The following is a 13514-nucleotide window of genomic DNA, read 5'->3' on the forward strand; positions in this document are numbered from 1 at the left end:
ACAAATCTCAAAGTAGATTTCCAAGTTGGTCCTGTATTTCAAATATTGTTAATTATTACCAAGCTCACCCCAGTGAGGATGTATGGGAGGATGCATGTAGTCAGCCTGTGGCTGACTTAGGGGCAGAAGTGCTGGCAGATGTGCAGTTTCAGTGCACTGCCTTCCCAGCCTGGACAATAAGTCATCCTTAGGAATTTTTGTGTGGTGTCCATTAGCATCCTATCCTCTTTCTGCCACGTCTCAAATGAAAGGATTACAGTTGTACCAGGAGAAGTTTAGCTTTGGTTAGACATTGGAATAAATTGTCGGGGGAGATGGTGGGGTCACCACCTCTGGAAGTATTAAAGAGTTGTCTTGATATGGTACTTAGGGGGAATCTGGTTTAGGGGGGATTATGGTGGTACTGGGTTGATGGTTGGACTTAATGACATTGAAGGGCTCTTCCATTCTGTGAGATACAAGAACCACAGGTCTTCTTGTCTCATCATAAATAAATGCTGCAGAAATGTTTTGTGCTCTCAAGGAGGAGATGAGTGACAGGGACTGAGAGGACAGCTGCCCTGGCACAGCTCCATGTGCTCCCACTGGCTGAGATCCTGGAGACCCTGGAGGAGCCAGAGAGGGTTCATGGCAGTGCCTTGGGATAGACCCTGTTCAGACCCAGATGTGATGAAGCTCTCTTCCCTGCCTGCCTTAAGCTGAAAAACTGTGTGGTCAAGTTGTTTTTCTAGCTTTAATACAGAGAAATAATGTCCAAAAGGGATATAACTGAATTTCAAGATTATTTTTTCTTACTTGCATAATTGATTTTTCTGTGCTGTATGAATCAGAAGACTTTTAGCAAATGAGGCCTCTTTACTCAAAAGTCTGCAGATAAGTTATTTTTTCCTCTTGTGTTACTACGATTCATTAAGGAGGTGGTAGCTATATTAGTTTATTTCCAAAAGTGCCTGAAAATCACTCTCTAGAAACATTGAAACATAGAAACATTGGTGCTTTACATTTCTTAAAGCCACCCTATGTGAACAGGTATTTCTATATAAGTACCTGATTAATTTCTTCGGTTTGCTACATCTTCAATATTTTTGTAGAGAGGAGAATTCTCATATCAGTGTTCTTAAAATGACTCAACCTAATGATCACAAGCTCCAGGTAGCAAAACAGCAACAAAACTCCAAGCAGAGCAAGGCTTTACTTTCCAGGCCTTTTCAAGGCATTACGTTTATAAAAACAAACAAAAAGATGATTTTCACTGAAAGATCAGATGGAAAATATATTTGATTTTAGCTTATAATTCTAGATAACAATACTTGTAGATAATACAACAAGTAAAAGCATGGAACCAGTGTCAGAAAAGACTACAGATTATGAAGAGTCAGAATTTTGATTCTTAAAGGCAACAATCAATCATTAACATGTTCTGTCCATCTCACATTTTGTCCCTGTTTGAGGACATGAAGAAGGCATGAAAAGACAAACCATGGAACCAAGCAGGCAGACCTAGTTTCCAGTCTATAAGAACTATGCACTCAAGACAGCAGCAGCTCCCGTGTGTCTCTGTTTCTATCTGTGTGCTCACAGAAATGTGTTCTTTCCTGCAATTCCATGGAATTGCATGGCTCTGAAAAACCCTTCAGAATATAAAAGTAAAAACCATTTTGCAAGGACAAGAAAACAGAAGCATGTGTGTATTTCTGGGGTGTTTCTATTGTCTGTCTGTCCACTGCTGTAGGTGAACATTTCATGCTTCCATGGAAGACTGAACATTTCAGAGCCATTCATTTCCTTATCTGTGGAGACCATAAATCCAATATTGCTTTTACTAGGCAACTCTGACACTGATAACAGACATTTATAGAACATGTTCGGAAATTAGTATGTTTCGCTTAAATGGACTGTCAGTGTAACGGCTTTAACAATAATACATGAGGTGCAGTGATTCCATATCACACACAGAACTGTGTTTCTGCTGCAGTGCTGCCCTGCAAGTGTCTTGTTTCCTTCTCTGACAATCTGGGTTTTTTTTCAGGAGAAGGACTGAGTTTTTTGAACTTGTCAGTAAAGGTGGTTATGATTGGAATATAAAAAACCACCGAGAAGTATTTCGGTAAGCACTGGTTTTCCTTGCTCTCTGTTTTTTTCAAAGTGTAGCCATATTTGTTAAAGGAATTTCATGTATTGTGGACTGAAGGCTTAGAATAACAAGAAAAAATATCTTGTTTTTAAAATACAATCCGTGATATGAAATATATGGTTTTAATCAACATGATTCCACCTTCTCCATTTCTGTTTCTCCTACACACTCAGTCCTGTTTCCTTCCCTTTCTCCCATCCTCACCAGTTCCTGTTCAGTCCTTCTGCTCTTTTTCCAGAAAGTATCAATATTCTGCCTCTCTACATAAAGATCTTTCCTGTCTGTTTCCCTAATTCTTCTTCCTCTCATCTGTCTTTTTTCACTGGCCATGCACTCCTCTGCTCTTCCAGTCTGTACCTGGGAATTTTCATATACAGAGTACTCTTCCAGCCCTCAAGAATGGCCTGAGCATGTATCCTATTGAAAACCTCGGGCATTGTGGGTGGTTTGAGTAGATCACACTTTGCAGACAATAAAATGTGTGTATTTGCATATGCATGCCTGATTATGTCTCATTTTATCTGAAATTTCATTAAAATTCTGTTATCTTTTGGTCTTTTGACAAAATATTGGCCATTTTCTATTTTCCATACCATTTCACCCATTCCTAATTTTAGATTCAGGCAATATATTTGATGCTTCATTTTCAGTGCCCTTGTTCTTCATTTAAACTTTCTTAGACTTTTATCTGCATCATGTACTGTACATAAACGCTTTCTACAGCTGAATGGTTTCTTTCTCCTAATGCATATAAAACATGGTTGTAGCTAGGTATTAAACTACAGTGGAACCATATAGTTCATAGTAAATCTTCAATTTTTATTGTAGATGAGCAGTAGAAACTGCTTAAACAGTGTCTGGGATGCCTCCTGTGATTATAGGCTCTCTTGCTACAGCAGTCACTTACAAATAGGCATATAAATTAATCCAGTTGCAGGTGTTATTATGTAATAATACCCTTACTTATATCATGTGAAGCACATGCTTCCTAATATATTATAGGTATTAATGTAAGTAGTGTTAGAAGTATTGCAAAATTAGCAGTTACTCCCTTCTAATATCATTTCTTTTCTAGTGTGCAATGCACAGTACCAAAATTCATCATCTTATGACCTGCAACACACTAGGTTTCCGAGGCACAATTGTAATGTAAAAACCATGCTGATGGCTAAGATTTCAAACATGTCATTCTTTTCTGGAGGAAAAGAAGGTGCCAGGGCTGACATTTTATATACATATTATTTATTTATGCATCCAGAGCAGAGTTGTTTAGAAATTCAACAAAGGTTGATTCAGCTTGTATTGTTCATTTCTGTTTTTCAGATCAATGCTAATGACAGCCTGTGACCTTGGAGCTGTGACCAAACCGTGGGAGATTTCAAGACAGGCAAGTCATGATTAATAGCAGGGCTGGGAGGAGGCGGGACTGGTAGGACAATATTCCCAGGGCCCTGGCTTACAGGGGACCAAAACTGGAATCAATTTACAACGGTATTAATGCTATAAAAAAATAGCAGGGGGTTTCTGCAAAAAAATGGTTTATTGCGTAATCTTTCCCTGTACACATGCTGGTGTGTACATCTGGCTTTACAACCTCTCCTCTTACTAACATTTTTAATCCATATCAAAAAATGGATGGATTAAACAAAAAAGGCATTTAGTCACATTTAGCTGCATTTATTTGTTTCATCCCATACTTTTCCTTGGCAGTGGCCGTCTTCCCTAAATAAAAAATACCAACAGATTATCTGAAAATTTTCATTAGAATAAAATCTTCAGTATATATGATAAAATAAATGTTTTCTTAAGGATGTTGCAACACTCCAAGCATAGTATAGGGCTTTCTTTAACATCCTGTGCTTAGAAACCAACAAATAAAAATTCATGGTTCTGCTGCTGAGTAGAACTACTAATCTGGAGTATTTAATTAGAAATATACATAGAAAATGGATCCAGAATTAGCAAACAGGTACAATATGAGAAAGCAATCCAAAACTCTTTTCCTTTGCCCCATGATTTTCCATCTTCTAGACATCCTTCTCTACCCAGAAACCATCCTTAATATTTCCAGTATCCATGCTAATCATTCTCTGTCCTTCACTGAAACCCAGAACAAGCCAGGAGAAGACAGACTGTGTCAGGTTTTGGAGGAATTGATAGCATCAAGAAGCAAATTGAAAATATACCAGTGCAGCTGGGTTTGGGTACACACCTGGAGGAAGTTTGGTGTAACAGCAAGTAATAGTTATTAAGATGGGGTGAAAAAGAGAAAGCTAGGCCAGATAACGTGATGCAGGAGCAGCCAGATTCCTTGGACAAGGAAGTAATGCAAGCTGAAAGGGATCTACAGAAGCACGTCAACTGAATAAAAAAAAACATTTATTGGGGGAGGGCTTCACCTCAGCTTTCAGTTTTGCCAGGTGAGTTTTTTTGCTTTATCAGCAGACTGTGGCAAAAGTTCTTCTAAGGCTGTTGGTCTACTTGGCCAGAATATTGCCACTTCATATGGAAATCAGGAAAGTTGCTTCTATCCTGCAGTGGGAAATTGAGTAACAAGATTTTTTCAGTGCCGCCTGGCCACTGCTGCAGTGTGTATAATCCCTCCCCATTTTTCCTCCTTAGCCCAGTTAGCTTCTGCATTTTCATTGACAGCCAAGTTGCAGGTAGGGTCTGCTTTCCTAGCAGGGAATCTTTGTGCTATGCTGCTGAATTAGTGTTGGAGTCTCTGGCAAACTGGACATTTTTGTGCTTATCACTTTTGAGGTCGACAGGTAAAAAGTCCCCTGCAGCTTAGTTATACAGGTTTACTTTATACTGAAAAAGCCAGTCTGGGATTTCTTGAAACATTACCTGGTTGAGCAGAAGTGCTAATAAGTCCACAGAGGCAAAACAGGAAATAGTAGAACCTTAACTGTGCCAGAAGAAAAAAACCAAACATATTTGAAAAAAGGGAATAAAGGCTACATGTTAGACAGAAAAATTCAGGAAGAGAAGATTGAAACAGATAAAGGAAGAAAGGGACATGAGGAGAATAGGATCAGAATAGCACTGAGGGACAGGGATGATACTATGTCTTGATTATTTTTATGCAATACACTTAGTAAACCCTTAGTTGTTGATAAGTTGTTAAATTATTCCTCTATTTGAAATATTGATCTGGCATTTTATTAATACACTGTATTACATACATTATAAAGTTCCAAACTATGATAGCCTGCCTTAAGATTTAAAAGTACTTTACAACATCACCTACTTCCAAATTATTTTGGTACTCCTTATTTCAACTAAATAAGCTTAGCATTTGTGAACATTACCTACCATACAGTTGCTAGAGCAAGAAGTTTTGAGATTTTATGAAGTACAGGTTCTCTGCTTAGTTTACTCTCTCGTGCCTTGGCATTATGAAATAATTCCTAGCTTAAAAACAATACTCTAGCATGACAGGAGTTTTAGGATGTGAATGCCTCCTCAGTAGATAGGCTTCCAGTTTTTTTGCACCTCAAAATGTTGCATGTGCTTACATTCAAAGCCTCGCACATGGCAAGAGTACAGAACTATATCAGAACTGCTTACTGTCTGACTTCCTAAAATTCCTCTGGTTTCCATAACTATATTTATTTTTAAGTCTTCTCTACTTCTAAGAAGCACAAACCTCTGCAGTAAATAGAACATCTTCATTCACAAAAGTCAGAAAGATGCATTCTAAGTTCTAACCACTTCTTGATTTTAAATCAAGATGATCATCACAATCTGAGTTCATACTTAGATATCCAGATCCTATAGTGATGACAGTCACCAGGAAAAAAATAAAGCCTAGTGGGGGAAAAAACCCTTCATGAATTCACATTAGATTAAACAACAGAGGATATTGGTTCATTAAGTTTCTTCGATAAGTAAAGTTGTTATTATAACAGAGAGCTCTTGCATGTTCTAGAAAACATTTTTATAAACAAAATAGTGGATGCCAACAAAAAGCTATCATTTTCTGTTTTGGTCTCAGTTCTTGAGTAAGTGACTTATAACTGCATTGAGAGCTACCTTGGCATTGCAATGTGATTCCCCAAGTCAATTCTCTATCAAAAAGGGGTAAGTCCATGTGCCTGACTATGGCTGTTTATACTTCCTGTAGGCCCAGTCCCAAACACTGTATGAACACGTGCCTGATGTCAGTCCTGTAAGTGAGATCATTCACTTATTTAAGCACAGGCTGGAATCATGGTCTGACCTCATCATCCTAAAAACTCTAAAAAAACCTCACTATCCTAAAAATTATGTAACAAGAACTCTAATCTTTATCATAATTTTTATTTTAGGCAGCTGAGCTGGTAACCAGTGAGTTCTTTGAACAAGGAGACAGAGAAAGATCTGAACTCAAACTCACCCCTTCAGTAAGTTATTATCACTTCTGAAATAGTTACTTACTCGAATAGAGTAAGAAAATATCATTGGGCTCATTCAGAAAAAAATAACTGTATTTTGTACACAAAGAGAAACCTTAGAATAAATAAAAGCTCTGTCCAGTAAGGATATGCATTTATAACCACATATAAAAGCTCTCCAGTCAACACAGTCACTTTTGCACTGAGCCCTTTTACCGGTTTTCTGTATATGTTCCTAAGGTTATCCTATCAGTGTATTTTCTAAGCAGCAGGTGTTGAGTTTAATACACAGAATTGAACTAAAAAATCACAGCTATTTATGGAAATCAAAACTGTCAGGTTTACTTTATGTTGCAGCTGTATATCTGTGTTATTTGAAATGCATTTCTATAAATTTACATGTAGTACTGTGATTGAAGGAATAAATTGGAATTGAGTGGAATATAGGCTGAGGGTACAAAGTGTCGAACAAGAACTAGGAAAGTTTCATAAAAATTTTCACTAAACAATTAGAAGAGAAAGCCTTATCCAGGTTAAATAACTCAAAACGTTGAGCAGCCATTACCTGGAGGCAACAGGAGAAGAATAACAAAGTTTTCTAAAGAATTTAACTGTGAGGGAGAGAGAGCCAGCCCAGATCCATCACTGTTTTCCTGAGTTGGAAAACCCTACGTGAAAAAAGAGAAAATTCTACTCAAGGTATCTACATTCCTACAGGAGGTTATTTACCAGCTCAACTCCAACTGTGGAGTATTTATCTTACACCACAGAATTACAAAACACAAATACATTCAGCCTAAAAGTTTCAAAACAGAATTGAAAACAAACAGTTTGTTTTTCATGTCAGACAAAGCAGTAGAAAGACAGCTGCAAAGATTGATTATAGTTTACAAAGCCTTCTGGTTGTGATAATTTGATCATAGCTGCAAAGTGCTGGATGATGTGTCTGTAAAATACTCCAGTGTAATTAAAGCATGACAGTTTTGTTTTCTTCTCAATTCAGGCCATTTTTGATCGGAACAGGAAACATGAACTACCAAGGTTGCAGCTTGAGTGGATTGATAGCATCTGCATGCCATTGTATGAGGTAATTTTTACTTACTGCTACTCTAGAGTCCAGAGAAGATTGTTCTTGTCTCTTTAGGGAAAAAGAGCTAGCTTTCAGAGCAGCCTTGAAGGCTATTTGAACTCTTATCTTACTTAGACTTTCCCAAAAGTCTGAATTGCATGCAGAAATCTTCAGATTCCCTGAAGGTGGTAATGTCTGTAAATGTAATTCCTCTCTAAGTTATAAAAGCTGATAGGGCAATTGTTTACTTTATTATGTTTGAGACAAACTGATTCTCATCATGGTGAGGTATTGAGTGCTGCACAGAGATGTGCCAGAGGGACAGTCTCAGTAGGTGCTGTCAAACTTGACCAAATCTGTGTGACCCAAAGGGAAGCTCAAGCCTGAGCCTTTTCACTTTCTTCTGGCACCTTCCCAAACTGCTAAGGGCACTCTAGGGCCAGTGACAAAAAATTTGTTGTTGAACCTGTGCTGTTTAACTCAGTTTTAATGGTGCTTCTACACAGACTGCCCGGGTGCTTGGCACACGGTATGTAAATGCCCAAGTACTCCTTTATTAAGGCTAGAGATAACCACAGAATCATAAAGGTTGGAAAAAGCCTCTAAGACCCAACCATTAATCTGATACTGCCAGGTCCATGCTAAACCATATCCCTAAGCACCACATCTACAGGTTTTTTTAACGCTTCCAGGGACAGTGATTTCACCACTTCGCTGGGCAGCCTTTTCCAATGCTCGACCACCATTTCACAAAGAATTTTTTCCTACCAGAACAATGCTTCTGCCTTTTTGGATTAAACAGCTTCAGGATTGACTGAAACCACACAGTCTGCCTTATGCCACCAAAAACTGACTGGCTACTGATACCTGAGAAAACAGGAGGATGTTCTCATTCAGCATCTCTTCGGGGAACTGCAACAAGTTCTTCCTGTTCCCACCACACCCTAAACTGCCTAAGACCTAAAAGCAATTAATGGGTCAGTGATGATACACAGCAATAACAGCTCCCATGTTAACCTTAAAATTATCAAGCTGTGCCTGAATGTAGCTTCCCTACACACAAATAAAAATGGATTGGCAGCTCCTTTCATTTTATAGACCAGATATAAAACCAATATCATACAATAAGGACATAAGAAGGCCCATAAGAGGGACAAAGTGCCCTCTCCCCTCTATACCTTGTGGCATCTGAGGCTGCCACGTGGAAAAAATGAAATTACTATCCAGCAGCAATGGCAATTCCTGTTGTGTGACACGGAGAACAGACACTTGTGTAAACAGTAAGCCAGGCTGCTGCTTTGCCAAGAGATTCTGTCCCTTTCTGTCAGTCTTTGTCCTGATGAAATAAACTACAGCTACCGTTTTCAAACAATTAAGGCAAAGCAAACACAGAAGAAGAATATACACCTATACTGTTTAAAAGACCAAGATCATTTTGGACAATATGGGGGAGGGATGATGGACACTGAGCTTAGACAGACACTCTTTAAAAATAATGTTCCTTTCAATAAAATAGTTCTTATTACACTAGAATGCATATTATACCAGAATTCATTATTTCTAATAGCATCTGTAATCCAAAAATGTACAGTAAAGCAGGAAGAGCTGATAATCAGCCCATCCTCTGCATGAGGAAACTACATCTGAGCACTAAAGCTCTGGTTAGTTAGCTCCATCTTAGCAGGAGATCTCTGGGGAATATATTCACATCTGATTTCCCTGCTTTCCACTATGTTTGCATCATGCTGTGCAGCCATTAGCCTGCTGCTCAACAACTTAAAAAAGAGACACCATCAAACCTGGAAGTCATAGCAGCACCAGCCTTAGGGGTAAACAGAAAACTTGATGCCACAGCATCACACTGCAGGAGATTCTCTCTTCAGTGTGGAGCCAAGTTTTAATTTTCATATCCAGCTTAATCAAACTTCAATACACATATCCCATCAGCAGAGAATTCAGGCATTGTAAATCTGCTGTTTAGGGCTGGCTGAACACTACAACTCTGGCCATATCCTAGATTTTGGGTTGGCAGGGTTTTTTAACATTCTTTAAAATTCTTGCCATTTTAGTACATTGTAGGAACTGCTTGTGAGGAGAGAACAGGTTATATCATTACAAATGCAATATAAAGAGATGCAGTGGCAGCTGATAAATCAGTAAAATATTAGCAGTACTCCTATAGCTCACTACCACAGTACTTTGAAAAAACATTTTGAAAAAGCCTACAAAATTACAACATTGAACCAAAGAGAACAAAATGAAGGCTTTTGTATTTAGTTTTTTACATGCTAATGATTAGAAATCCTGAATCCACATGGGATTCTATGGCATCCAGAGCCCCAAAAGGAATTCTGTGGGGAATGCACCAGTCCCTACCAATGCAGTTGCTAGAGGAGGACCTAATGCTGTGCTCTGTGTTATTTCATACACACACACAACAGAGATGATCCTAGCAACCACTGAATGCTGGCAACTCCCATTAAAGTCTAGGTGAGATGAGCAGAGCTCCCTGAAATTGTCTTTGCTCAACGTAATTCCCAAGAGCAGGCTATTCCTGGCACCTGAGGACATCTGAAGTATGCAGTCATGAAGGAACTTCACAGTCCAAACTTCCAGAAGTGCCTGATACCACCCCAGTGCCTCTCACAGTATGAGAACAAACTGTATCCTGTCTGTAGTCCAAGCTAACAAACTAGGCTACACCAGCGTGCCTATGAGGAGTGGTTCATACTTAAAACAATATCTAAACTTTGCAGCACATTTAGGTATGGCTTTTCTAGAATTCTCATTTTCCTCAGTTCTGAAACCTCTTTTGTGGAGATTTGGCTCTATCTGTTCTGCTTTCTGCATTTCCTGAAGGCAGCTCAAGACAACTCCCTTGGAGGTGCAGTAGTTCTCCCAAGTAAAAGGTAATGAAGTCTCCTTTATTGGGGAACATGGATCACATCCCTCTGCTTACCTGCCTTACCTGTCCCTGAGTTTGGCCCCTTTTAGTGAGAAGGTTTACAGGTGACTAGCGAATCAACAAGATCTATGCAACTTCCATTAGCAGTCCTGTCTGACTGCCCCTTGGAATACCCATCCCATCCAGAAGAAAGATCAGTGATATATAAAATGTACTAAATTTACTACACCATGAGCTACTGTAAAGACTGAAGGTGGATATAGCTATATATATATTTATATTTATATTTATAACTAATGTCTGGAATTATGCACAATTCTCCCATATCTAAGTGTCTAAATCCAAAACCTTTGTGCTTGCTCTGTAAACCTGACTGCTCCTGGCACAAGGTCAGCCATGGCTCTGCTCCCTTGCTCTCTCCCCTATCTGCTGCTCAATGTAGGAAACAAGTCACCTCCAATTTCATATCTTAGTAATCAAATCCATTTCCTTCACACCGTGGATCAAAGGTCTGTGAAGATAAAAGCATCTCAATTTTTTGTTCATTGCATTTTATTACACTTAGGACATTATACTTTTATTATTTACTTTTTTTGTTACTGTGGCGGTCCCAGATCAGAGTATTTTTATGCAACAGTGGAGCTTTTGCCTTGAGTAGCAGAACAGCAACCCATTTACACTGAATCTCAGATTTTAGGGGCTTTAGTTACACTTTACTGCATCACATTTGCTCTTCATTCAAAACTGACAGTAAGAAAAGCATTTATCAGTAGAGATGAGAAACAAGTTTATTAGAATAATAATTTCTAAAGAAAAATGCAGTTTTTTGAAACTGTAGAATATTTCAAACAGCAGCTTCAATATAATCAATCCCTTGTTTTGTTAGAATATCCTATAAAAAGGAGGTACATGCAACTAAAGCAGAAAATTTGAAGCATCCCACTGAAAATAAAGCACTATGGCTTTGCTGACTGCTGTGTTGGCTGTCACAGAGAAAGTATTCTGTACCTATTTATAAATGTTTGTGTAATGGGAAACAGAATTTTGATCATTAAGACAAATTATCTCTCTGACCCGCCAGTAAAGAGATGCTAAGAGTTTCAGCACTAACAGATTCCTGTTCTGGACTCTGTCATTTGTGTCTACCTAAAACGGAATCAGTCACAGATTTTTCCCAACTCAGATTAGATTTCTCTGTGGGGAGCACATAGAGCCGGAGAGTGAAGATCTTATTCTTTGAAATCATTATATTTCTCACAAACAACATCAAAGCTTCAGCGATTCACATCAAACAAAAGATGCTAACAGAAACCCAGCTCTGTTCAGGGCATTGTTAGGCAGAGACAGTAACACTGTGAATAGCAGGGCCAAAGGCCATGCACTCTGCTTCTGGGCAGATGAATACATAGTCAGGTAGTCAGTGACAATGACAGCAGCTATTTAAATTTAAGAGAGATGTCTTTGTGGAAGATAAAGAAGCTCATGGCTTTTACAACTTATGCGTGCCTGAGATTGCCCTGCTCACCTCTACCTTGGTGCTCCCTTGAACTGCTCCATTTTAGTGCTATTTTTAGAGCTATTCAAGATTTTCTTGGGTATTGAGAACATCAAGCATATAATAGTATCTACAGAATTGAATTTGCATTACTCCTTCCAGAATCCTAGGGGGAACCTGGGAAGAGTAGAAACATTTGGCCTAGCAAGTACTTTAAATATTTTAAATGTAATGTGGAGGGACAGATTCCTTCTTTATCACACTGTCTGAAGTACTTAGAAAAAAAGGTAATCGCTCTGTCTGCAACTCCAAGAGCTCTGATATTCCTATCTTCCTACAAAAGATAATGTCTGGCCTTGTAATTAAATGTATTTGCTGTCCATGAAAATGTAGGTGCAAAACCATCTATTCTGCCTGTAAACTTAGATTAAATGCACAGGGTGTCATAAATGGTAGAGCCTCTACAAAGCACAGAAAAATACACAAATTTTAAACAGTCATGGCTTTCTGTGTTTTTTCTCTGGATCAAGAGTTGACTTTGACACTTGAATTGGAAGTACATACACACATCATGATTTTTTTTCTAAAGTATATACTGTACTTGAAATTATTAGATAGGAGATTACCCTCTCCTTTGCAGAGAATATTAAAAAGGTCTTCTTCAATAATCATGCTTACATTGCTATATCTTGATGCAGCACTTCCTAAGTTATCACTTCTATCCCTTTCCCTCTGTCCTTCAATTACGATTTTGCATGATGAAATACTGTATAAGAAATTTAGAGTTTGCACCACTCCTCTGAGAAGCCCTGCCTGTCTAAATGGACTATATGGCATGGCTTAGTCCTTACCCAAGCAAGAGTCACTGGATGCAGCCAAAACAATTTCTTCCTTCAGATGTTTCTGTTCTGTCTATACAATTAGAAATGAAAAACTTCTAAAATTGTTTAACTGAGAAGACTTTTCTCTTTGAACGTTTTGGAAATGCTTTTCCACCATTTACCCATACCTGGGATTGTTGGTACAAAAGTCAGGGCACTGCTCTGATATTTTAAGTTAGCAACCAGTCAAGAGGCAGGGAATTCACTAGCTGTTCACCATGCACATATATAGACAGTCCATGAAACCTGTTCATAAGCTGTTAAGTGTTTTAATGAAAAAAAAATACAAAAACCAAAAACAAAACAAAAATAATCAGGACTAAGCTGTTGGGAAAGATCTGTTCAATGGAAGCAATTTGATCACTTCTCTGTGATTCTCATTGAAACCAGCTTTTCTTTTGTAGCACATTGAAGGAAGGGGAGGATAATTTTCAATAGATCCTAAAAAATACCAAAAAGATGCACACTTTGGCAGGGTTTATTTCTGACATTTGATTTGGACACGGAGAGTGAGAGATAAATCATTTGTGTTTCCTGAGAGCACCTGGCTGACAAGGACTAGTAAGGCACATCAGCCTGGGATGCAGTTTGTGATACCAGGGACTGAGGCAGATCAAACAGATGTTGGCAGATCAAATTAGTCTCCCTCTC

At 38.4% G+C, this 13514-nt stretch overlaps 1 protein-coding gene and 1 long non-coding RNA gene across 3 annotated transcripts in view; one reads left to right on the forward strand and one right to left on the reverse strand.

Annotated features, from left to right (window-relative positions):
• Window positions 1-13514, forward strand: part of PDE11A (phosphodiesterase 11A) — a 106356-nt gene that overhangs the window by 82656 nt on the left and 10186 nt on the right. For both annotated transcript variants that reach the window (XM_088167967.1, XM_088167968.1), the window contains 4 exons: window positions 2030-2107; window positions 3458-3525; window positions 6452-6522; window positions 7517-7600. In XM_088167967.1, the coding sequence (XP_088024093.1) occupies window positions 2030-2107; window positions 3458-3525; window positions 6452-6522; window positions 7517-7600 (301 nt within the window). The remainder of the gene's footprint in view (window positions 1-2029; window positions 2108-3457; window positions 3526-6451; window positions 6523-7516; window positions 7601-13514) is intronic.
• The window catches only part of LOC148223188 (uncharacterized), a 97689-nt gene that overhangs the window by 78888 nt on the left and 5287 nt on the right, over window positions 1-13514 (reverse strand). The gene's annotated exons all lie outside the window — the stretch shown is intronic.

Source organism: Sturnus vulgaris, chromosome 7 (assembly GCF_052056855.1).
Source record: "Sturnus vulgaris isolate bStuVul1 chromosome 7, bStuVul1.hap1, whole genome shotgun sequence".
NCBI classification, from domain to species: Eukaryota; Metazoa; Chordata; class Aves; order Passeriformes; family Sturnidae; genus Sturnus; species Sturnus vulgaris.